This window comes from Phocoena phocoena, chromosome 11, assembly GCF_963924675.1.
Source record: "Phocoena phocoena chromosome 11, mPhoPho1.1, whole genome shotgun sequence".
Lineage (NCBI taxonomy): Eukaryota > Metazoa > Chordata > Mammalia > Artiodactyla > Phocoenidae > Phocoena > Phocoena phocoena.
Window position 1 is genome coordinate 80,832,799 of NC_089229.1, and position 27,270 is coordinate 80,860,068.

Consider the following 27,270-nt stretch of genomic DNA (forward strand, 5'->3'; position numbering starts at 1 on the left):
TGCAATTTTGTACCTGTTGTAAATCAGGGAGATGGTCAGGCCCCACTCCATCTAATGGTCCACTTTTGCAGCATGCTTTGTCAGTTCTTGTCGTTTTCTACCCACTGTTGTGCTTTTCTTTCTACAGTGCCTTTGGCTAAGGTGACTTCTTCGCCTAACAAGTGTACCCCTGCCCTTCCACACCCCCTCATACTTAACTAAGTAGTTTTCATCTTTCAAGACCTTAGCTTAAATTTCCCCTCCTTCATAAAGCTGTCTAAAGCTATAACTAGCCTCTGTCTCTCTCTCTGAATAGTGAATTCTGCTCAGTTCAAACCTTTATTTTCATATTTCTCCCTGTTTCCTTAGGTAAACTGTAATTTTCTTGTGGGAAGGACCATATCTTCTATTTCTTTTATATCTATTCACCATTGCCTAGTACCAGAAATGCATTAAGTCTTAACAAATGTTCAGGTATTAAATTGTTCGTAAGTGATGTTTTATTTTCATGTGGTGACTCCAATAGTTGATATTTAAAATATGTATCTCCCTGCATTTGTTTTTTTATTGTACTGCTACAGATAATGGTTGTTAGAATGACATGCTTTTGGTGTTTCAAGTCCTCTTAATAAGCTTTATTAATTTAGGAATTTAAAATATTATTTTTAAATAAAGAAAAATTTTTTTTCATTTTCATGATTCTGTACATGGTTGGTTGGCCCCCAGTCATGACTCTTAAGGATGTCATGGTAACCTGTCAGAGAATTCTTGGGTTAAGGTGCTTTTTCCTCCCATCCCTGAAGTGTTTTAACATGTCATGTTATGATATGCTCCTTCAGTCTTTTTTTTTTTTTCCCTGAAGTTCATCCCTAATAATAAAATTATGCCTCCTATGCCCTGGATTTTTACTGTTCCTTTTCCTATAGGCAATATAAAGTCATGATATGTCTGATACATTTAGCATAAGGAAATAGACTGATAATGTTACTTGTAATACCCTTTCCTTTTAAACTTAATTCATTAATTATTAGTAATGCCATAGATCTTGTAATTGGTTGTTGTTGGGAAGTGGTCATTTTCATGACTCATTTAAGCCAAGGAGCTTTTTATGGGATAAAAAAATACCAAGGAAACATTTAAGTTGAATAGTAAATTCATCACAAAATAATTACAAGAAGTGTTTCTTATTTATTACAAAATAAATAAATGTATTACAAAGATATATAGGGCATAACATACATCTTTGTGTTTATTTTAGGACTCAAACATTTTAAGTCCAGTGCAAGATGGAACAAAGAAACCTCAGATTGACAGCAATAAGAGCAACAACTACCGGATTGTAAAGGAGGTCAGATGTGAAATATTTCTATGTGAGTTTATACTGGCATGGCAAAGAAGTTTTGTTCCTTTATTATATTTAATGCTTTTCTTCTTCTTTGGAAAGATTTTGATTAGGCTAAGTAAACTCTGTATACAGAATAAAAAGTGTCGGAATCAACATCAACGATTACTGAAAAATATGGGAGCCCATTCAGTGGTGTTAGACCTGCTGCAGATACCCTATGAAAAGGTAAGTTCTTAGGTACTGTTTTCCTTTTTAAATTTTGATACAATTTCAATATAGCAAGGTTACAAAGAATCTTTTTCCTTGAACTATTTGCAGGTAAGTTGCCAACCTGATGCCCTACCACCCCTGAGCCCTTTAGTGTATATTCCCTACAAGTATAACCAAGTAACAACCTTCCAGATCGGGAAGGAGCATCCCACTCTACTGCTACCTAATCCTCACATGCCATTCACATTTCTCGCATCATCTCAATCATGTCCTGTTTGACAAAAAGATCCACTTCAGAAACAGGAGCTGTTTGGTGTTATTTTAATCTCCTCATGCTGGAACTCTTTGACGTTGACACTTTTGGAGACAGCTATTTTGAAGACTGTCCCTTAATTTGGGTCATTTGAGGTTTCCTCGTGATTCGATTCAGTTATGCATCTTTGGCAGGAACGTAACAGAAGTAACATTTAAGTTTTTCCCACCACTTCCTATCAGGCAGCATGCGATTTTGATTTGCCCCATGACCGGTGATGTTTACTTGGGTCAATTGATTAAGGTGGTGTCTGCCAGGATTATCACTGTGAAGTACTCAGTTTCCCTTTGTAACAAATATTTTGTGGCGTGGTTCTTTGAAACTAAGTAAACATTCCATTTTTTTATCAAACTTTCAATTTATTCATTTATTTATTTTTATCAGTATGGACTTCCAGATGCTCGTCTTATTCAATAGGTTATATTTGATTTCTAGCACTGTTTATTTTGATTGTCCCAGATTTGGCCAATGGAGCCCCTTCAGGCCAGCTGACCTGTCCTCTAACATGGTCCCATCATTCTTCGAGTAGTTCCTTGCTTTGTTGCACATTAAAATATTCCAGGCTCCCTTGCATTCTTCTTGTTCCACCTCTGGAATTAGCCATTTATTCAGTAAGCCCCAGTTCCATTTGGGGGAGAATGGTATTTGGGAGAAAAATCCTGAGAACTAAATGTACTTATTGCTGTGGAGGTTTGCCCCTCCAGGCCCTTTAAGTAGACAAATCTAGAGAATATATGTGTGTGTGAATATAGTTATTCTCTTACTCCATCTCATCTTCCGTCACCACTGCTGCCCTCCTTATGAATGCCCTCTGCACCTCACTCAGGCTCTGACCCCTCCACAAGGGTGGATGCCCTCTTCATCTCTCTTGGGCACCAATGTGCCATGCCAGGCCCCTCTCTGTGGATACCCTCCCCACTTGGACTTCTCACTTCTCATACTGGATTGCCCCCTGTCTGACTTAGTTACATTTTAATATGTAAATTTATAAGGTGGTATAATTCAAACTAGGTTAGATAATGCAATGAAAGAATTACTGAAAAGCAGGAAAAGGTATTAAACCTTAAAAAAGGTATTTTCCAAATTATTATATCTTTGATATTGTAACATGGGCATTGGACATGTGATCAAGGCCCTTTTTCTACTATTTAGTATAACTGTAGTGTTGAATATTTTACTACTACTTTGTGTTTTGGGTTTGCTGTTTTATTATTAATCATATTTTTATTGAAGCATAATTCACTTACAATATTATATTAGTTTCTGGTGTACAACAGAGTGATTTGATACGTCTATACATCACAAAATGATGTGACCATACAAAGTTATTACAATATTATTGACTATATTCCCTATGCTGTATATTACATCCCTGTGACTTGTTTATTTTATAACTGAAAGTTTGTACCTCTTAATCTCCCCCACCTACTTCACTCATTCCCCCGATGCCAGCAACCACTAGTTTGTTCTCTGTATTTATGAGTCTGTTTCTGTTTTGTTATGTTTGTTCATTTGTTTTCTCTTTTATATTCCACATATAAGTGAAATCATACAGTATTTGTCTCTGTATGATTTATTTCACTTAGCATAATATCCTCTAGGTCCATCCATGTTGTCACAAATGGCAAGATTCCATTCCTTTATGGCTGAGTATTATTCCATTGTATATGTATATCACTTCTTCTTATTCCATTCATCTGTCAGTGGACACTTAGTTTGCTTTTGTATCTTGACTATTGTAAATAATGCTGTAGTGAACATATGGGTGCACATATCTTTTTGAATTAGTGTTTTTGTTTTCTTAAGAAAAGTACTAGAAGTGGAATTGCTGGATCATATGATAGTTCTATTTTTAATTTTTGAGGAAATGTTATGTACTGTCTTCTGTAGTGGCTACACCAATTTACATTTCCGCTAAGAGTGCATACGGGTTCCCTTTTCTCCACATTCTCACCAACACTTGTTATTTGTTTTTGATAATAGCCTTTCTGACAGGTGTGAGGTGATAATCTCACTGTGGTTTTGATTTGCACTTCCTTGATGATTATTGATGTTGAGCATCTTTTCATGTGTCTGTTGGCCATCTGTATGTCTTCTTTGAAAAAATGTCTATTCAGTTCCTATGCCCATTTTTTAAATCAGGTTGTTTGTTTTTTTGATGTTCAATCATATGAGTTTTTTGGTATATTTTGTATATTAATCCCTTATTGGATATGTCATTTGCAAATGTCTTCTCCCATTCAATAGGTTGCCTTTTAATTTTGTTGATAGTTTCCTTTGCTGTGCAAGATTTTTTTAGTTTGATTAGGTCCCATTTGTTTATTTTTGCCTTTGTTTCCCTTGCCTGAGGAGACATATCCAAAAAGTATTGCTGAGACCGATGTCAAAAAGTGTACTTCTCATATTTTCTTCTAGGAGTTTTATGGTTTCAGGTCTTAGATCTAAGTCCTTAATCCACTTTAAGTCTACTTTTGTATATGGTATGAGAAAGTAGTCCAGTTTGATTCTTTTGCATGGAGCTGTCCAGTTTTCCCAACACTGTTTATTGAAGAAGCTGCCTTTTCCCCATTGTGTATTTTTGCCTCCTTTGTCATTCCTTCCTGATGCATTTCTACCACTCTTCACCAGCCCAGAATGTCTAAATCAAGTGATTTTTACTTGCATCACCTAAAGCTTAAATAAAAGGTTGAAGAATTTTTCTACATATCACTGAAAATCACATACAATGTGGCATCCTCTCTCTCAGAGCTCATTCCTTGGTTAATTGACCGTAGTTCTTGGGTTTATCTCTGGGCTCTCTGTTCTGTTGTGTTGATATATGTGTCTGTTTTTGTGCCAGTATCATACTATTTTGATCACTGTAGCTTTGTAATATAGTTTGATATCAGGGAGCATGATATCTCCAGCTTTGTTCTTCTTTCTCAAGATTGTTTTGACTATTCAGGGTCTTTTGTGGTTCCATATAAATGTTAGAATTATTTCTGGGAAAAATGCCATTGGGGTTTGCTCAGTTTTGATACCTAGGTTGTTCAGGAACAAACAAAAAAAAGCATAAGACGACAGTTTCAAAGAAACACCAATTCCAGTAGAACTGGCCCTGATGTCCTTCTGTGTGGCTGGCTTTTCTGTGGGAATTGGGTGTTCTTGTGGCTAAAGTTCCTTTGATGTCTTTTCGCTATCCCTGGATTACACACATAAAGGAAAATGTTAGTAGATTTTGAAATAAAAACTTCCTATTTTCAAGATAGGAATGGAGTTTTCTGGACATATTTATTAGTCTGGTTAGTTCATCCCTATTTTCAATGTGAGGAAGTGAGTCTGTTAATGATCCGAGGCAGTTTATTTAGTTATAGATGGCATAAAATATAGGCTCTCAGGTTAGGAAAAAAGAAAACATTAAATTCATTGAATATAAACTATTACTCAAAACATGAGTCCATTTTGTATATCTGACACTGACCACATGACCTACCCAGAAAAATTTTAGGTTGTTTCAGTGATATTGTTAAAAGACCACTTTTAAAAAGAGAACTTTGCATTCTTTGTGAGTTTTGAGACTTAAGTTTCTTATTGAGATTCTTATTAGCAGTAAAGTACCTTATTGTAGGACTTTGGAAAATGACAGTGAATAAGGAAACAACTTAAGAGTGTGTGTGTTAAGAAAGAGGGGGACAAAGAGAGAGGGGAAAAGAGGAGGTCAGAAAGCGAAGAGAAAAAGGAAAAGAATGAGATGGAAAAAATAGACAAAGTAAGTCGCAAAAGGAGGGTGCACAGAGAGGGGAGAAGAGAGACTAGAGGTAAGGTCAGAACTATATATACAGAGAGAAATTTACAGAGTGGAGAAAAGAGGGCAAGTGAGTGGAGAGAAGAAAGAGTGGGGGCAAAGCAGGAGGACAAGGGAGTGAGAGCAGGAGAGAAGGACCAGAAGGGGCCAGAGGAGGAGGGATAGATGCCTCCTGGAAAAGTAGAAAGGGAGGAGTTGGAGAAAGAGGGAGATAGAGATGGTGGGGAAGGAGGAGAAACAGAAAACAAAAAGAACAGGAAGATCCAGGTACATGGAAACACTGGGAAAGATGGGAAATCCAAGAGAGCGGAGGAAAGAGAGGGATTGGAGGGTGCAGGACAGAAGGGAGCAGAACCCAGGAGAATGAGGGGGCCAGAGAGAGAGGAAGGGGGGACAACGGGGGTGTGGGGACAGAGGCAGGGGAGAAGAGACAGCTTTGTACGGAGATGGGAAATTGTAGTGGACAAGCAGGAAAGTTGGGGAGAATGAGAGATGGACCGTGAAACAAAAAGCGGGAGGAAAGAGTGGAGCAGAACAGATAGGAGGAGAATTAAGAGAAGGGGAGAGACATCTACAAAATGGGGAGGGTGGATGGGACGGGGTAACCGGGAGAAGTGTAGACACAGAAAGGGGAGCATAAAATAGTGGCATGGAGGAAAAAATGCATGTGCGAAAAAATATATTCTTTGATAATATTTTTACTCCTGTGTGTTTCTCTGTATCACGTGCTACTCTTTAACTTCTAGAATGATGAAAAGATGAATGAAGTAATGAATCTGGCCCATACATTCCTGCAGAATTTCTGTCGGGGAAATCCACAGAATCAAGTTCTCCTCCATAAACATCTGAATTTGTTCTTAACCCCTGGTGTAAGTATTTGAGTGACTTCTAATATTTATAGTAAAGTGTCCATCTCATTCGTTTTAGCAACATTGATGGATAGAATTTTATTCATCTTCATCACCACATTTTTTAACTTGTAGGGGGTTCTCCTCCTAAAAGTGAATATCTTTTATTTCCATTAAGGGAACATTTAAAGAAACGTGAAAAATTACACAGATCTTACCTGCAGATGACAACTTCATTTATATGTACATAGTTTAATGTTAGGAAAAAGATGTGGTAGGACAAAGACTAACTCTTTGATGCCATGAGTAGGTTAAATCTGGAAAACTCAAAGGTGGAGTTAAATCTGCTCTGTAAAACATGTGTCAGCGAATACTAAGGAACAGCTACTTTTGAATAATACATAAATTAATCTCAAGAATACTGTTGCCAACTTGTTGACCATTATAATAAGCTCCGTTTTCCAACTAAATTCCTTTGTGAGCTCAGTTTTTTTTTTTAAGTGCTGAATAATCTCAATGCACTTTGTAGAAGACTTGCACAGAAAACTCACTACAGTTTTGCATAAAATAGGAAACTGATCACAAGCTGTGCAATTGGTCTAAGTACTGTAGAATAGAAAATTGATCTTGTCAGAGTTACAAGGGCACATTCCTCTGTGTGTAGCTCCTTGAAGCAGAAACCATGCGGCACATCTTCATGAACAATTATCATCTGTGCAATGAAATTAGCGAGAGGGTTATCCAGCACTTCGTGCACTGCATTGAGACACACGGCCGCCACGTGGAGTACCTGAGGTTTCTGCAGACGATTGTCAAAGCAGATGGTAAATATGTGAAGAAATGCCAGGATATGGTGATGACCGAGGTATGTTCTCAGTTTGTATTTTATCAGCTTCACATAAACGATATGCTCAAATATGGGTTTTCTGTTAATTTAGAGTGACAAACAATCCCGCAGCAACATAGGTTTGGAAAATAAATTAAGTACGACTACTTAAGCACAAATGTATTTTGCTTAGACCTAGGGAAGTAACGTATCATAAGTTGATGTTATAATTTTCTAGGAGTTTATTTTTTTTTTTTTGATTCTTAACGAATTTGTGGATTTTAAATAATGGGTAAAATCCTATGAAAAGTTATAGATTATTTAGGATGAAAGTGATTAAATTTTATATTTTTAAGTTTCAGTATGTAACAAAAATGGATTAAACTCTGCTTTTCAAGTGCCCTTATTACTCGGTTCCTGAAACATAGAATGGGTGTTCTTTGTTACTATTTACAGGGGGCTTTGAAGGGAATGAAACTAATGAATAGAAATTATCCATCAGTGATTCATTATATATGGAAACTTAGCTGTTTAGAGTAAGTTAAAAATTTGAGAAAAGCAAATGGATGAAGTACTTCATTTATTTTGCCCTTTTCATTATGTTGTTTGTCATTGAGCAAGATTTATACAATGAATGAGTTACTCACTGGGAACCAAGTGATACTTTGGAGAATACTTTGAGCCTGTTTGGGTAAATCATTGCTCTGTGACCTAATGGTCCTCTAAAGGCCTGTATGGATTAGGCAGCTTTCAAACATGGCTACAAACAAGTTATATAGTAGATTATATTGATTTGGGGGGATTTTCATAATGATGTACCTTAAATTTGAGAGTGGGAGTAGTTTCTGTATTGGTACAATGTGAGTCCCTCTTGCTCCATAGAAATGTTAAAGTTAATTCAGCTGGAAGCCTTGAATTTTAGATGTAAATTATTGTTATTAACATTTAAGGAGCGTTTTAAACTTGTAAAATTTACCTCTTATATGTATTTACATTAACATTAGCCCTTCATTGCCTAGAAATGTGAGAATGAATTTGATTTTGGAAAATCATCATGGAAAGACTTAAAATGGGAAAGCAGCACATAGTTAAGCCAGTCCTATGGCATTTATTAGGTGAAGCATTTCTGTGTGTAAAGAAGTATTTATAATATTAGGTTAATATGTAAATTTTTGACCCATATACATTCACTTTCAACAAAACTTTCATTGTAATCCAATTAATTGTCTTATCAATTCAAATAAAATAGAGAGAAAAATTACATAATCTGTGTTCTCCACCAAAATACTTCACATTGGCGTCAGAAAATTGGTACTGTAATAGACAACAAGGATTGAGGCCTGCGCAGCTCCTGACCTGTCTGTGGTTTGGGGTTGCTATCTGCCTCATAAAGCAAAGTAGAGGGTTTGTCTTCTGGGAAGACAAAAGTCTTCTCTGCCAAAACCTCTTACATAGTTGGCCTTGGCATCTTCCAGGAATTGGAGGGCAGGGATTGAGACCTCTTGAGTCTGGGTTTTCAGTTGAGGTAGAGAGAGAAGACAGTGGTTATGAAGTCTGGAATGGGGTGTAGTTACCTCCAGAACTCATCACTGTTAACTCAGCCTGAGCTTCATGACAGTCAGAGTGGATTCCTCAATAAAATAATAATACAGTTTCCCCCCAAAATAGACAAGGCATTACGGTGATTGAGCAGTAAAATTACCACCTGCTGGAATTCTCCACTGAAGTTATATAAACACAACAGGGAGGAAAACTTATGTCCTAAGAGCCCCTACATACTCATTCTTTGTCTCTCTCTCTCTTTTTTAAAAGTTGTCTTTTTCTCTTCATTTCTCCCATCTCTGCTTTTACCTCCATTCTCTACCGACATCCGTGACACGTGGAATCTCCAAATTCCCGTAGAGTTGCATTTGGTTCAGTGTACTTGCTTACTTATTCTGTCACTATTGAAGGAGATGGGGATATTTTATTCTATAGTAAAATTAGACTTACGGGATTTCTCATACTTGGCAATGGAGTCTGCCATTTGAAGTAGAAGGAAGTAACTTCATTGGAATATTTTGCAGGTTTAATTTCAGTGGGTGACTCACTGAACAGTTTACTGTCATCTGTGTCCTTAATTCTTGCCCCTCTCCACCTCTCCCATGTCTCTCCGACTGGTTTTGATAACATTCATAACTAATCACTCGACACATGCCTAGAATCTTTTTTACCATCCTGCCTTGGTGTAGTTCTGCATTTGCAGTGTTATCTATGTTTCTACAAAGAGATGCACGTATTTCCAGATAGACCAAGCCTTTGGAAGTAACTGCAAGGATGAACATTTGGACTGCTATGTCGACTCTCTTGTTATCATTTCAGTTGATAAATGGGGGTGAAGATGTGCTGGTATTTTACAATGATAGAGCATCATTTCCCATCCTTCTCCATATGATGTGTTCAGAGAGGGACCGAGGGGACGAGAGTGGCCCCTTAGCCTACCACATCACCCTTGTGGAGTTGCTGGCAGCATGCACAGAGGGGAAAAATGTCTACACTGAAATCAAGTGCAATTCCCTTCTGCCCCTGGACGACATAGTGAGGGTGGTGACCCATGACGACTGCATCCCTGAGGTAAGCCTGGCAAAAGCTTAGTGGTTATAGAATTATTAGTAATTTTTAATAAGTGCCGGAAGTCCTCCTACTATTATTTATAATGAGATAATGTATTTATTGAAGGAATTGTACTTAGCTATACAATTAGGAACATTTAAAAGAGCATAAAAAGTTTACTCTTTTGTTCTACAAGGAACTATGAAAAAGGATAAACCTTTTTAAAGTATAGCCGCTATTAGTTTACTAGAAGCTACTATAGGAATTTCTAGGTATGGCATTGTGATCAAACTGAAAAATTGACTTGTAACCTCTAGTATGTTACTGAGCATAAAACAGATGCTTCATAAATAATTCACAGTCATCAATAGGAGAGGCTAGGATGGTACTGCAGGATCACTATCAGATTCTCTAGGTTTACCTTTGCTTTATGGAATAGATGCATTCTTGGAAATACGGACACATTTTGCTTTATTCACACATCATCTTTTACCCTCTGTTCTTGTTTGGCATGACGGCAGGGAAGAAACTCATTAGAAGCTGGTTGTCTGCCAACAAGATTAACGAGGCTTCCAGGAACGTGCATTGCAATAATGTTTTTCTTTTCTACCATTGTGGTGTATTTTTGCAAAGTTTATAAACATGTGATACACTAAATCCAAACATTTTAAATCACAGTAGCTTAAAAAGGCATCCGGTTAGGTTAACTTCCCTACTTCCAAATAGTCCTACACAGTGATGGACTTGAAAGTATATTTTTATGAAATTTTGTGGAATTGTTGATACCTCAAACCAAGGGTACTTCATGACTTGATTGGTTTGAAATAAGATGACAAAGAAAGGAAGCATAGTGTAGTGATTAAATCCGTGGGTTCTGTCTTTTTTTGAGGTCCTGATTCTGGCCATGCAGTTCTCTCGGACATAGCACTCTAACCTCTTATATTCACCTACTTCACCCCTCTTCATCCTTCAGATCTTGATTCAAGCATTACTTCTTTAAGGAAGACCCTCCTGGCTTCCCATAGTAGAGTCTATAAGAGCCTATAATTTGAAATTTGATATTTGAATTTTATTAGTTAAAAATACCTGTAGCCTTCACATTCTTTACCAAGATTATAAGCTAAATGAGAGTAACACCTGGGTCTGTTTGTAGTCACCATTATATCGTCTGAACCTGAACCTACATTTAATAAATATGTTTTGAATGAATGAATGAATGGTTTAAAGAATGAGTCAGAATCTTGGATCCATTACTTTCTAGCTGTGTGACTGATTCCAACAGGGTACTTAACCTTCTAATCTTCAATTTACACAATTTTGAAGCGACATAATTATAGTATGTACCTGATGGGATTGGTGGAGGATTAAGTTAAGATATTACACACAGACTGCTGAAGGCGTTTGGCATGTAGCAAGCACTGAATGCATATTAACTGCTGTCAAGGGGATTATGATAATGCACCAAATGGCTCTGATGTCTCCGTGACACAGGCACCCTGCCATTGAAGATTTGCTTCAGACCTCAGTCAGGTAGAGATAAGTACTAAGGGCATGAAAGCTGGCCCTGTATTCCTTATGGTTCTAACTCGGATTCTGTGAACCCTCTGAAATTGTTTACATGATTTTTTTATGTGTGTGCATTTTTCTGGGGAAATTTATAGCATTCATCACATTCTTATACAGAGAGAGAGAGAGGAAAGAAAAGAAGAGATGAGAAAAGAGAAGAAGGGGAAAGAAAAGGAAAAACAAAAACTATTGCCTGTGCACTTTAGAAATGGTATATGTTGGTGAGACTCATGCCAGTCTTTTATGAGGAACTTTGCTAAATCTGGAAAGGAACTTTACTACATCTTAAAATAATTCAATTTTTTTTTTTTTTTTTGGTAAACTGTGAGCCTGCTTCTTCTCAGAAATAGTAATTTAAATGCTTTTGAATGGCAACAAAGTATTATTTAGTCAACATATTGAAGCATTGTATTAGATCTCTCTTGGTTGCAAGTGACAGAAACCCAATTTAAACTAGTTTAAATTTTAAAAGGGAATTTTATTGGCTCTTGTATTTGGGAATTTGAAGAATAGTTGTTCATATGATTCAAGAGATTCAAACAATGTCAGAATTCCTTCTATCTCTTGTTACCTTTTCCTTTGTGGTTTTGCCTCATTCTCTTTATCTGAGCGTGATTTTCCTCCACACACCTGGAGAAGATGGGTCTTGGAGTCCAGGTTGACCTTGTTCCATTTTGACAATGAGAGAGGGGGAAAGAGAGCGAGAGAGAGAACGAGAGAATATGAATGAATGAATGACAGAGACAGAGAAGGGGAGGGGAGGTGGGGAGGTGAGGGGGAGAGGAGGGAAGAGAGGGAGGCAGAGAGGGAAAGAGAGTACTTTTGACTCCTAGTGTCTGAAATATGTTAGACTTGGTTTGCATGAAGTTCACATTCTCACACCAATCACTGGGCCCAGGGGAATGGAATACTAGGTCATGTGTTTACCCTGGGTCAGGGGGTGGAGTGTTTTAGTAAAAGAAAGGAGATGGGAATGCTCTCTGGGTACACCCAAAGTATACTATAATTTACTATAGGAAATAACACAGTTTCACATAACCATTCATAATAGATATTTGAAGATGAAGAATAAAGAAAAAACTCACTCTCTTTTCTATTTGAAACTTGCACAGGTTAAAATTGCTTATGTGAATTTTGTTAATCACTGTTATGTTGACACTGAAGTGGAAATGAAAGAAATCTACACAAGTAACCACATTTGGAAATTATTTGAGAACTTCTTGGTGGATATGGCAAGGGTAAGTTACACGTTGATCATTAAATACTACTTCATGTTTAGTAAGGTTATTGATATATATTTTGACTAAACAGTATCAAGCATCTGGATGAAAACTTAGAATTAAACCGAATGTTTAGATGTCATCTGTTCCATTCAAAAAGTTGTGACTGAGTTTCATAAGACTGTGAGATTTAATGAGTTAATGTACTCAGAATGCCAGTACAGTGGATATGGCCGCAAGGTGTTCATTTTCACTTTTACAACTGACCATATTGGCCTGTTAATAAATGGAATTTTAGTAGCCTTTTTACATCAGTTAGAGATGATATTTGGCAGACGTCAATTTGTATTCGACCCTGTATCGTGAATGCAATTATAAACCAGAGATGGAAGAGATCGCACGAGGTCTTGGATACTGCTTCCGGGCAGGTAGGTACTTGCAGACGATTTAGGACCCAGCACTGCCGACTGTTGCCTATTCCACATTTTCTTTGGGAGTGTGCTCCAGTAATTGAATCATCTGCTGCTTTCACTCATGTCAGTCAGAATACAGTCCGCTTTTTACTTTGAGTCCATTTTCTCATGTTTGGCTTTTCGGGGGGTTGGGGAGGACACGTGGAGCTGGCTGGCATTTTCCAGGTACTGTCTAGCATATGTTTTTGCTCTGTTAATATTGAGTACGTGAATGAACGAAGAAAGGAAGGAAGGAATCTTTGATAGATAGCACTTAATGTGAGTTAGTATATCTTAGCCCCTTTTTGCCTGCCGAATGATAATGTCCAGGGTGTATTATTTTAGTTATTTTGTGGGGGGACGATCTTCTCCAGTTTTCCCATTAAAATTATGGGACATAATGTTCAAATATGAGTTTCACTAATAGAAGATAGTGTATAGCTAACTCCTTAGACTTATATGACTTATGGTGGCCTGTCCCAGTCCTTTGGCTTCCTACATTCCTGAGTGCTGGTCGTTTACAGGGGCCTCACTTAGATGTATTGGAGGAGAGGGGTTAGTGAAGTCCACACGGATGGATGCCAATTGCTATTCGTTAGCTCGCTGCCTTCCTACAATTCTTTCTGGAAGGCTAAAGGGATATAATAAAACATTAGCTGTAGATCCAGACATCCAAGAGCAATCTTAGATAATAGAATAAATCACATATTCCAGTCTAGGAGCTCTTTTATTTAGTCAAGGCTCGCAGGTGGAATGTACTTATTTCGCCTTGGGTATGGGGTAGTATGAGTGAGCTCTGCTGTGTTCACACATGTGTGAAGCAAGGCAATCCTGTTTTACCTCATTTCTGTAGACCTTAAAAGCCACTCGCTACCTTCCTCAGGTAGACCTGCATCCTGTTTTACACAGGACTTAACATACCACTCATATTTACCCCTGTGACCTTGTGAAAGTCCTTGTAAGTGACTGGCCACAAGTATCTCCGGAGACCTTGGAGTAAAGGATGGTTTATATGCCGATGGCTGAGCTTTAAAACTGCACGTGCAGGAAGACATTAAAGAGATTCCAGACTGATTTGCAGAGTTGCACAGTGCTAGGGACTAAAGATAAGCTTGAAAAGACCAAGGTCACATTCTAGGCATCATGACCTGCAAAGCTGAAAGGATTTTTATTTTTAAACCAAAGAAGGCTTGATGATAACTGTCATTGATTATGCTACCTTGGAAACAGTCTTTCCATTGATGTGTTTATTCATAAGGCTAAAGGGTATATATTCTTTTTTTTTAAAAGTATGCATGTAGGGAGGATTTTTATTTTAGCTATTCAATATTTAAGTAGACATAGTGTTATTAGTATATAAAGGCTTTAAGGGAATTTAAAGTTTTCTTGGTCTATTCAATCATTATATCTAACCACAACAGCTTAACTATACTGCAGAAGCATTTTTTTTCTTTCCTTCTTGCTTCCCTCTGATTTATATTTTAAAGCAGCAACTCTCTTATCCCCTCACCGAGAATGACAAGGACTCACCCTTCCTACTTCAGGGAAAGGACAGGAAACCTGACTTTTCCATACTTGGGATTTATCTTTCTCCCCGTGAAGACAGTTTAAGGAGCCACCACACACTTTCAAATTCAAATACAAAAAAAATATGGTTAAAGAAGTGGAATGTGGCCTTTGAGGTGAATTTTCAGTTCAGTAGAACAGTAGCTCTCAAACTTTAGTGAGCAGCAGAATTTTCTGCAGGATTTGTTAGAACACATGTTGCTGGGCCTCACTCCCATAGTTTCTGATTCAATAGCTGTGAGACTTGGCATTTTTAACAAGTTTCAGGTGATGCTGAAGCTGCTGGTCCGGCGACCACACTTTGAGAATTACTGCAGTAGAGCAAGGTAGTTAGCAATAGGCATTTTAGAGTCATTAGCCAGACCAGAGTTCAAGTTTAGATTCTGTCTCTTACTAGCTCAGTTATCCTGGGCAAGGTACTTAGCCCTCTGACCCTGAGTTTCCTTATTTGTCAAATACATACAATAATAACACATTCCTGGGCTTCCCTGGTGGCGCAGTGGTTGAGAGTCCGCCTGCCGACGCAGGGGACGCGGGTTCGTGCCCCGGTCCGGGAAGATCCCACTTGTCGCGGAGCGGCTAGGCCCGTGAGGCATGGCCGCTGAGCCTGCGCGTCCGGAGCCTGTGTTTCACAGCGGGAGGGGCCGCAGCAGTGAGAGGCCCGCGTTCCGATAAAAAAAAAAAAAAAAGTAAATAACACATTCCTTATGGCGTTACTGGGAGGATTCAGTGAGATAATATGTATAGAGCTCTTAGCACATGCTCGGCACTTAGAGAGTTGGTGCCATCATCCGTTTTACCCCTGTCATGGTTAACATCACTGGTATTACAAGGTTATATGTAGCCTTTAAAGCAATTTCAAGTAGCTTCCCCAAGACCCCATAATAATGTTGAGGATAACCTAAAGGAGGACCATCTTACGCAGGCAAGAGCCAGAAACCATGTTCGTGAAGCTGGACACACACAATAGTGACTTGATGTAGAGAAGGACTAAATTCGGATATTACAACAAAGTTATGAAATCCTGGAGCAACTGATTTACATCAGTGAGACATGGTGAAGGTAATCTGGAGGAAAGGTATTTGGTAAATTGGACCTAAAGAATCGTAGGATCTTAGGGTTGAAAGAGACTGGCAGTCCTACAGTTCACAGTTTCTAGCACCTGCCTGTATATTTCTATTTATAATGATCTCATTACTTTTTTGTGAGACAACTGATTTCATTACTGCACAACTTGAATTGTTAGAAACCAAAACTGAGCCAGATTTTTTTTAATTTTTAAATTTTGTTTTATTCATTTTCTTATACAGCAGGTTATTAGTCATCAATTTTATACACATCACTGTATACATGTCAGTCCCAATCGCCCAATTCATCACACCACCATCCCCACCCCCCCCGCTGCTTTCCACCATTGGTGTCCATACGTTTGTTCTATACATCTGTGTCTCAAATTTCTGCGCTGCAAACCGGTTCATCTGTACTATTTTTCTAGGTTCCACATATATGCGTTAATATACGATATTTGTTTTGCTCTTTCTGACTTACTTCACTCTGTATAACAGTCTCTAGATCCATCCATGTCTCAACAAATGACCCAATTTCATTCCTTTTTATGGCTGAGTAATATTCCATTGTATATATGTACCACATCTTCTTTATCCATTCGTCTGTCAATGGGCATTTAGGTTGCTTCCATGACCTGCCTATTGTAAATAGTGCTGCAGTGAACATTGGGGTGCATGTGTCTTTTTGAATTATGGTTTTCTCTGGGTATATGCCCAGTAGTGGGATTGCTGGATCATATGGTAATTCTATTTTTAGTTTTTTTTTTTTTTTTTGCGGTATGTGGGCCTCTCACCGCTGTGGCCTCTCCTGCTGCGGAGCACAGGCTCCGGACGCGCAAGCTCAGCGGCCATGGCTCACGGGCCCAGCCACTCCGCGGCATGTGGGATACTCCCAGACCGGGGCACGAACCCGTGTCTCCTGCATCGGCAGGCAGACTCTCAACCACTGCGCCACCAGGGAAGCCCCTATTTTTAGTTTTTTAACGAACCTCCATACTGCTCTCTATAGTGGCTGTAACAATTTACATTCCCACCAACAGTGCAAGAGGGTTCCCTTTTCTCCACACCCACTCCAGCATTTGTTGTTTGTAGATTTTCTGATGATGCCCATTCTGTCTGGTGTGAGGTGATACCTCATTGTAGTTTTGATTTGCATTTCTCTAATAATTAGTGATGTTGAGCAGCTTTTCATGTGCTTCTTGGCCATCTGTATGTCTTCTTTACAGAAATGTCTATTTAGGTCTTCTGCCCATTTTTGGATTGGGTTGTTTGTTTTTTTTTTAATATTGAGCTGCATGAGCTGTTTATATATTTTGGAGATTAATCCTTTGTCAGTTCTTTCATTTGTAAATATTTTCTCCCATTCTGAGGGTTGTCTTTTCGTCTTGTTTATGGTTTCCTTTGCTGTGAAAAAGGTTTTAAGTTTCATTAGGTCCCATTTGTTTATTTTGGTTTTTATTTCCATTACTCTAGGAGGTGGATCAAAAAAGATCTTGTATGATTTATGGCAAAGAGTGTTCTTCCTATGTATTTCTCTAAGAGTTTTATACTGTCTGGTCTTATATTTAGGTCTCGAATCCATTTTGAGTTTACTTTTGTGAATCGTGTTAGGGAGTTTTCTAATTTCATTCTTTTACATGTAGCTGTCCAATTTTCCCAGCACCACTTATTGAAGAGACTGTCTTTTCTCCATTGTATATCCTTGCCTCCTTTGTCATAGATTAGTTGACCATAGGTGTGTGGGTTTATCTCTGGGCTTTCTATCTTGTTCCATTGATCTATGATTCTTTGTTTGTGCCAGTACCATATTGTCTTGATTACTGTGGCTTTGTAGTATAGTCTGAAGTCAGGGAGTCTGATTCCTCCAGCTCTGTTTTTTTCCCTCAAGACTGCTTTGGCTATTAGGGGTCTTTTGTGTCTCCATACAAATTTTAAGATTTTTTGTTCTCGTTCCGTAAAAAATGCCATTGGTAATTTGATAGGGATTGCATTGAATCTGTAGATTGCTTTGGGTAGTATAGTCATTTTCAGAATATTGAGTCTTCCAATCCAAGAACATGGTATATCTCTCCATCTGTTGGTATCATCTTTAATTTCTTTCATCAGTGTCTTATAGTTTTCTGCATACAGGTCTTTTGTCTCCCTAGGCTGGTTTATTCCTAGGTATTTTATTCTTTTTGTTGCAATGGTAAATGGGAGTGTTCCTCTTTCAGATTTTTCATCATTAGTGTATAGGAATGCAAGAGATTTCTGTGCATTAATTTTGTATCCTGCAACTTTACCATTGATTAGCTCTAGTATTTTTCTAGTGGCATCTTTAGGATTCTCTATGTATAGTATCATGTCATCTGCAAACAGTGACAGTTTTATTTCCTCTTTTCCAATTTGTGTTCCTTTTATTTCTTTTTCTTCTCTGATTGCTGTGGCTAGGACTTCCAAAACTATGTTGAATAATAGTGGTGAGAGTGGGCAACCTTGTATTGCTCCTGATCTTAGAGGAAATGCTTTCAATTTTTCACCATTGAGAATCACGTTTGCTGTGGGTTTGTCATATATGGCCTTTATTATGTTGAGGTAGTTTCCCTCTATGCCCACTTTCTGGACAATTTTTATCATAAATGGGTGTTGAATTTTGTTGGAAGCTTTTTCTGCATCTATTGAGATGATCATATGGTTTTTATTCTTCAATTTGTTAATATGGTGTATCACATTGATTGATTTGTGTATATTGAAGGATCCTTGCATCCCTGGGATAAATCCCACTTGATCATGGTGTATGATCTTTTTAAAGTGTTGTTGGATTCTGTTTGCTGGTATTTTGTTGAGGAGTTTTTCATCTATATTGATCAGTGATGTTGGTCTGTAATTTTCTGTTTTTGTAGCATCTTTGTCTGGTTTTTGGTATCAGGGTGATGGTGGCCTCATAGAATGAGTTTGGGAGTGTTCCTTCCTCTGCAATTTTTTGGAAGCGTTTGAGAAGGATGGATTTTAGCTCTTCTCTAAATTTTTGATAGAATTCACCTGTGAAGCCATCTGGTCCTGGGCTTTTGTTTGTTGAAAGATTTTTAATCACAGTTTCAATTTCATTACTTGCGATTGGTCTGTTCATATTTTCTATTTCTTCGTGTCAGTCTTGGAAGGTTATACCTTTCTAAGAATTTGTCCATTTCTTCCAGGTTGTCCATTTTATTGGCATAGACTTGCTTGTAGTAGTCTCTTCGGATGGTTTGTATTTCTGCGTTGTCTTTTATAACTTCACCTTTTTCATTTCTAATTTTATTCATTTGAGTCCTCTCCCTCTTTTTCTTGATGAGTCTGGCTAATGGTTTATCAATTTTGCTTATCTTCTCAAAGAACCAGCTTTTAGTTTTGTTGGTCTTTGCTCTTGTTTTCTTTGTTTCCATTTCATTTATTTCTGATCTGATCTTTATGATTTCTTTCCTTCTGCTAACTTTGGGTTTTGTTTGTTCTTCTTTCTCTAGTTCCTATAGGTGTAAGTTTAGATTGTTTATTTGAGATTTTTCTTGTTTCTTGAGGTAGGCTTGTATCGCTATGAACATCCCTCTTAGAACTACTCTTGCTGCATGCCATAGATTTTGGATCATCGTGTTTTCATTGTCATATGTCTCTAGGTATTTTTTGATTTCCTCTTTGATTTCTTTAGTGATCTGTTGGTTATTTAGTAACGTATTGTTTAGCCTCCATGTGTTTGTGTTTTTTATGTTTTTTTCCTTGTAGTTGTTTTGTAATCTCATAGTGTTGTAATCAGAAAAGATGCTTGATATGATTTCCATTTTCTTAAATTTACTGAGGCTTGATTTGTCACCCAAGATGTGATCTATCCTGGAGAATGTTCCATGCACATTTGGGAAGAAAGTGTAATCTGCTGTTTTAGATGGGATGTCCTATAAATATCAGTTAAGTCTATCTGGTCTATTGTCTCATTTAAAGCTTCTGTTTCCATATTTATTTTCATTTTGGATGATCTGTCCATCGGTGTAAGTGAGATGTTAAAGTCCCCCACTACTATTGTGCTACTGTCGATTTCCTCTTTTATAGCTGTTAGCAGTTGCCTTATGTATTGAGGTTCTCCTATGTTGGGTGCATATATATTTATAATTGTTATATCTTCTTCTTGGATTGATCCCTTGATCATTATGTGTCCTTCCTTGTCTCTTGTAACATTCTTTATTTTAAAGTCTATTTTATCTGATATGAGTATTCCTACTCCAGCTTTCTTTTGATTTCCATTTGCATGGAGTATCTTTTTCCATCCCCTCACTTTCAGTCTGTATGTGTCCCTAGGTCTGAAGTGGGTCTCTTGTAGACAGCATATATATGGGTCTTGTTTTTGTATCCATTCAGCTAGCCTGTGTCTTTTGGTTGGAGCATTTAATCCATTCACGTTTAAGGTAATTATCGATATATTTGTTCCTATTCCCATTTTCTTAATTGTTTTGGGTTTGTTTTTGTAGGTTCTTTTCTTCTCTTGTGATTTCTATTTGCATGGAATATCTTTTTCCATCCCCTCACTTTCATCTGTAGTTGTCCCTAGGTCTGAATTGGGTCTCCTGTAGACAGCATATAGATGGGTCTTGTTTTTGTATCCCTTCAGCAAGCCTGTGCCTTTTGGTTGGAGCATTTAATCCATTCACGTTTAAGGTAATTATCAATATGTATGTTCCTATGACCATTTACTTAATTGTTTTGGGTTTGTTTTTGTAGGTCCTTTTCTTCTCTTGTGTTTGCCACTTAGAGAAGTTCCTGTAGCGTTTGTTTTAGAGCTGGTTTGGTGGTGCTGAATTCTCATAGCCTTTGGTTGTCTGTAAAGCTTTTGATTTCTGAATGAGATCCTTGCTGCGTAGAGTAATCTTGGTTGTAGTTTCTTCCCTTTCATCGCTTTAAGTATATCATGCCACTCCCTTCTGGCTGTAGACTTTCTGCTGAGAAATCAGTTGTTAACCTTATGGGAATTCTCTGTATGTTATTTGTTGTTTTTCCCTTGCTACTTTCAATAATTTTTCTTTGTCTTTAATATTTGCCAAGTTTATTACTGTGTGTCTTGGCATATTTCTCCTTGGGTTTATCCTGTATGGGACTTGCTACGTTTCCTGGACTTGTGTTGCTCTTTCCTTTCCCATGTTAGGGATGTTTTCGACTGTAATCTCTTCAAATATTTTCTCTGGTCTTTTCTCCTTCTGGGACCCCTATAATGCAAATGTTGTTGCGTTTACTGTTGTCCCAGAGGTCTCTTAGGCTTTCTTCATTTCTTTTCATTCTTTTTTCTTTATTCTGTTCCGCAGCAGTGAATTCCACCATTCTGTCTTCCAGGTCACTTATCTGTTCTTCTGCCTCAGTTATTCTGCTATTGATTCCTTCTAGTGTAGTTTCATTTCAGTTGTTGTGTTGTTCATCTCTGTTTGTTTGTTCTTTAATTCTTCTGGGTCTTTGTTAAACATTTCTTGCATCTTCTTGATATTTGCCTCCATTCTTTTTCTGAGGTCCTGGATCATCTTTACTATCATTATTGTGAATTCTTTTTCTGGAATGTTGCCTATCTCCACTTCATTTAGTTGTTTTTCTGGGGTTTTCTCTTGTTCCTTCATCTGGTACATAGCCCTCTGCCTTTTCATCTTGTCTATCTTTCTGTGAATTTGGTTTCTCTCCACAGGCTGCAGGATTGTAGTTCTTCTTGCTTCTGCTGTCTGCCCTCTGGTGCATGAGGCTATCTAAAAGGCTTGTGCATGTTTCCTGATGGGAGGGACCTGTGGTGGTTAGTGCTGGCTGTTTCTTTGGTGGGCAGATCTCAGTAAAACTTTAATCTGCTTGTCTGCTGATGGTTTGGGCTGAGTTCCCTCCCTGTTGGTTGTTTGGCCTGAGGCCACCCAACACTGGAACCTACCGGGGGGCTCTCTGGTGGGGCTAATGGTGGGCTCTTGGAGGGCTCATGCCAAGGAGTACTTCCCAGAACTTCTGCTGCCAGTGTCCTTGTCCTCACTGTGAGACACAGCCACCCCTCACCTCTGCAGGAGACCCTCCAACACTATCAGGTAGGTATGGTTCAGTCTCCCCTGGGGTCACTGCTCCTTCCCCTGAGTCCCGATGCAAACACTACTCTGTCTGTCCCCTCCAAGAGTGGAGGCTGTGTTTCCCCCAGTCCTGTCGAAGTGCTGCAGTCAAATCCCACTAGCCCTCAAAGTCTGATTCTCTAGGAATTCCTCCTCCCGTTGCCAGACCCCCAGGTTGGGGAGCCTGTTGTGGGGCTCAGAACCTTCACTCCAGTGGGTGGACTTATGTGGTATAAGTGCTCTCCAGTCTGTGAGTCACCCACCCAGCAGTTATGGGATTTGATTTTACTGTGATTGCGCCCCTCCTCCCATCTCACTGTGGCTTCTCCTTTGTGTTTGGATGTGGGGTATCTTTTTTCGTGGGTTCCAGTGTCTTTCTGTCGATGATTGTCCAGCAGCTAGTTGTGATTCTTGTGTTCTCACAAGAGGGAGTGAGAGCACATACTTCTACTCCACCATCTTGGTTCAGGGCCCCAGATTTTTATCTATTATAATTTTTACTTATTCTTTCCTTCTATAGCAGCATAGAATGATTCCATTCAGGAAGAATGTGGGTGTTTACTATTCTCCTCGCTGATGATCTGGTTTGAAATGGTAAAATTATTCAACTTAAAGGAACTTAAGATCATCTAGGCTGACCTCCTAATTTTGCTTCCGAGTTCCAGAGAGATTAATTTGCTAGCATGGAGTGACTTGCCTGGCTAGTAACAGAGCTGGGAGGTCTGTGGCAGCCTATTTCAGGGCTCTTTCCACAATAGCTTCTCAAATGTGTCACAACAGTCCTCATGTCTCCCATTATTTTCTCCATGACTTTCAGTGGTTCCTCTTCTGTTAAGGCTTCTGGGCTCCTTGTTTTCAGTACAGTTTTGAGTTCTTTCTAATTCGTCAGTGTTTCAAACATATGGCATTCGCGATGGAACCCAGTGCTTCAGGCAGGGTCCAGCCAGCACGAAGCAGATGATTATTTTAGTAGAAATTTGGAAAGCAATCCTATTTAGAAGGCAAATGAACTATTAATATGTAGTGGCCCTCATACCATCTTCCACCTTTCTCCTCATGTTTCTCAGGAGTCAGCACCACCAAGTTCTTTTTGTTTGCTCTTGGTAAAGCTCTCTAAAGAGTCCCCTTAATTAGTATCTTTTATTTTCCTGTTTGTACCCCCTTGTCTGTTATCTTGGTAAGACCCATATAAGAAAAGCTTTCTGAAAGACTCTTTTTAATGAACTAAATTTGTTTATTTTTAATTTTTATTAATTTTACTTCTTTTTATTTGTTTATTTGCAGTGGATTGTTTCACGTCCTTACTCTATTCTGATTTTCTGACAGAGACTGCATCCATGTCCTGTAAATATACCAGATTTAGATAGGCAGCAAGGCTGTTAGATACATGAAAAGTTGCTCTACTGTCCTTTAGAGCATTTAACGGCAGCCCACTTTGATCTCCGTGCCAGTGCAGCTAAAATTGGTGTTTGTAGGGCAGAAATGCTTTCCCTTGCCTTCATAACTGATTGTTGTTGCAAAGTCAGGGGATTTGAGTCATCATTAGAAAGCATTTGGAGGGGGGGCAGTGTTCAGTATCAGACTCCCTTTTCTTTTGAAGATGTTCTCAATTTTGCTATCGATTTCAAGATTCTGTAATGGCCAGCAATACCCTAAGTGATGTACTGGCAGATGAAATTAGACCGAGGGATAACTTAGAGACACACCTAACACATTGTCATGTCATTGCCCCCGTCAGTCATTGCTAAACAAGACAAATCAGAGTATTTCATTTCCAAAGAGATCACTTGAGCATTCTCTCCCTTTGTTTAGCTTACCAAATAGGTAGGAAATGGGAGTAAAGATAAATTTATATGTACTCTGAAACACACTTTCTAGGTTCTCTAATTTGATAGGATTGTATAGGTTTTCTTTCCTTGATGAGTTGATTCCATTATTTTCTTCACTTTCTGAAGTTGAACGAGCCATCGAAAAGTCTCATTCTAAAGCCTTCTTTGAATATGCCCTTATTAGCTAACGTTGCAGCCAAGTGAAGAGTGTAAATATTCTGTAAATATTATTTTGTGTGTAGCACCTTTGCCTCAGTTGTAATTCTGTTTTTCTCCTCAGTTTTCATGCTGAATTATACTGATGGTGCCCAGGTGGGATGAGCACTTGTTTGGCTCTTCTCGATTGATGATTGGTTGGCCCCTGTTCTGCCCTTCAAGTCAATTTCAGCGTTTATCATAGTTGATTGATTCCTTCTTGAAACCTGTCCTCATTTGGCCCCCAGGATATCAGCCCTGCTCCCACCTCACTGGCCACTCCCTTTCAATCTCCTTTGCTGTTTCCTCCAAATCTTCGCAGCTTCTAAATATTGAAATGTGCCAGGCTTAAACCTTAGACTTGCTCCCTTCTCTGTCTACAGTCACTTGCTTGCTGATCTCATCCACTCTCCTAACTTTAATCCCACGCTGGTTGAAGCTTGGGTCCTTCCCCTGATAGTCTCACATATCTTGCTGCCCACGAGACATCTCCAGTTGGCTATTGAACCTCAAACTCTTCATTCACTTTCATGGCCCACTAAAATTAATTCCTTCTCAAGTCATTTGTATCTCAGTAAACGGCAATTCCATCATTCAGTCTAGGCATTCAGGCATAAAAATCTTGGTGTCATCTGTAACTCTTATTTTCTTGCTCTTCAGTTTAATCCTTTAGCAAATTCTGCAAGTATTAACCTTAAAATATTCAAAATCTGACTACCTCTGAATAAATACTTTGATCACTGCCACCCTGCAACAAGGTACCATTAACTCTCATCTGGATAACTTCAGTAGCTTTATAACCTGTTTTCCCTGCTTCTACTCTTGCCCCCTCCCTTCATCATCTATTCTCTATACAGCAGCTATAATGATTAAAAAAGAGGAGGAACTTTGATTCAGGTCACTCCTCTGCTCAGATTCCTCACAGGGTAAAACCACTACATGATTGGGCTTTCCCCTGTCCAAAAAACACCCCCATCCCTGCCCTTACTTCCCGGTGTGCTCTTGTTCTCCCCCTACCTAGCTCTCTTCTTCATCTGCCTCTTGCTGCTCCTCAGATATGGCAAACACACTCTCATCTCAGCATCTTTGCATCTGCCTGGGATGCTCTCATCCCCCAGGTACCCTCCATTCTCGTGACTTCTTTCAGGCCCTTGCCTAAAGTCTTCAGAGAGGCCTTGGCTGACTACCTGGTGTAAAGTAACAATGTCTTCCTTCTGTCCCTCTTTCATTTGCTTCATTTTATCCCCACCTGATGTTTTTATATGTATTTGTGCTTGTTTCTGCTGAAACAAAAGAAAGGCAGAGATTTTGTCTGTTTGGTTCACTGCTGCATAGCTGACCTAGAACAGCGTCTCACACATAGTAGATACTCAGTATTTGTGTTATTATTTATGTATTTATTTAGGCTGCAACATGTGGCCCGCGGGATCCCAGTTTCCCGACCAGGGACTGAACCCGGGCCATGGCAGTGAAAGCGCTGAGTCCCAACCGGGGAATTCCCAGTATTTGTGGAATAAATAAATAAATATCATCTGAAGTTAAAAATATTTAAAAAGTGAATTTGAAAACAAATTGTGTAGTTTTAGCATAGAATTAAGTGGGCCTGTCAATGGAATGGAATAAATAGCCAGAAAAAGATTTTTACTTATGTAAGATATGAAGGTATAATAAAGAAATTATCACCTATCAGTAGGGAAGTGATGGGTTATTTCTGGTGATCAGCAAACTTTTTCTGTGCAGATCTTGATAGTTTTTCACGCTACTATCACAGGTCTTATAACAATTACTAAAGGGAAAGGAGTCATAGACAATATATAAATAAGTAGATATGGCTAGATTTGACCCATGATAGTTTGCCTACCCCTGGATTATTAAATTAAAAATAATAAACTCCATTAGGGTTGTGACTTTTATATGTTTTGTTGTTCACTGATGGATCCCAGGTACACAGAATGTCCTTGGCATGGAATATGGGCATTCAGTAAAAATTGTTGATTTGAACTAAATCAAAATGACATTTGAAGACCCTGGCTATTTGGGGTGAAATGAACTCAGTTCATGTCCTCACATCATACATTAGCATAAACTGCAATAGATTTTAGAGATAAATGTGAAATGATAAAAATGGTTGGAAGTGTAGGTGGATATTTGTCTGTCTTTGGATGAGAGAGTTATTTTTAAGCATAAGAGCAATAGATGAAATTAGCTAAGGAAAAAACATTTCACTATTTGAAAATTTAAAACTTAAGTATATAAAAACGTCATAAAAATAAAAGAACATCAAAATAGAAAAAGTTACTCTACATTAAAAAAAGGCTAATAACCTTTATACAAAGAACATATAAATAGGTAGATAGATAGATAGATAGATAAGAAAAGCACTATAACAATCTAATGATAAAATGAGGCGAATTCAGGCATTCATGGTTTATAGAGGAGGACATACAAGTAAATCCCTGAGAAAATAGTCAACTGTTAATAATTTTAAGAAAATAAAAAGGAAAATAAGATCCAATTTCTAACTGTCAAAGTTTAAGACTAAAAAGATAAAAGTAAAACGATAATATTAAATGTTGGTTCACATACCTTGCTGATGAGAGTGAATTTATGCTGTCTTTTTGAAAAGCATTTTGGTAGTACATTTAAAAAAGCCTTCATACCTTTTTAATGTGTCAAGTAGTTTACCTTCCAAGAATCTGTCCTTAGGAAATAATTAGAAATGATATCAAGGATTTATGGGCAAGGAAGTTCAACATTTATAATAAAATACAGTAGGAAATAGTTTACATATTTAATAATAGAGAAATGGTTCAACAAATTATGATATATCTAAAAGATTGAAGTTATAGTATCACTGATTATTTTTTGAAGTTTTTTTTTTTTTTGCTGTACGTGGACCCCTCACTGCTGTGGCCTCTCCCGTCGCGGAGCACAGGCTCCGGACGCGCAGGCTCAGCGGCCATGACTCACGGGCCCAGCCACTCCGCGGCATGTGGGATCTTCCCGGACCGGGGCACAAACCCGTGTCCCCTGCATTGGCAGGCGGACTCTCAACCACTGTGCCACCAGGGAAACCCTGAAGATTTTTAATGATATGAGAAGTGCTAATGATTGAGTGATGAATATTAAAAGGGGAATAAAAAACCGCTTATCCAGAATTATTTCCATTATGTAAAATATATAGGAGCAAAAAGATTAGAAGAAAAGATTCCAAGGTGTTAACCATGGTTTTGTTTGGATTTTGAGATTATGGATAATTTTTGTTTTCCATTTTGTATTTTTCTATTTTTTACAGGGTTCCTACAGTTAATATTTTTCTTAACATCAATATATATTACCTTTTAAAAAATGAATTTAAAATTCTAAGAAAGTGTAGGCACAGATGACTCACATAAAAAGGAGATATTAAA

General features: G+C 38.2%; 1 protein-coding gene across 3 annotated transcripts in view; it reads left to right on the top strand.

Annotated features, from left to right (window-relative positions):
* The window catches only part of ITPR2 (inositol 1,4,5-trisphosphate receptor type 2), a 523,170-nt gene that overhangs the window by 246,845 nt on the left and 249,055 nt on the right, over positions 1-27,270 (top strand). For all 3 annotated transcript variants that reach the window (XM_065887013.1, XM_065887016.1, XM_065887015.1), the window contains exons 27-32: positions 1,238-1,327; positions 1,424-1,549; positions 6,378-6,500; positions 7,144-7,344; positions 9,667-9,918; positions 12,576-12,701. In XM_065887013.1, the coding sequence (XP_065743085.1) occupies positions 1,238-1,327; positions 1,424-1,549; positions 6,378-6,500; positions 7,144-7,344; positions 9,667-9,918; positions 12,576-12,701 (918 nt within the window). The remainder of the gene's footprint in view (positions 1-1,237; positions 1,328-1,423; positions 1,550-6,377; positions 6,501-7,143; positions 7,345-9,666; positions 9,919-12,575; positions 12,702-27,270) is intronic.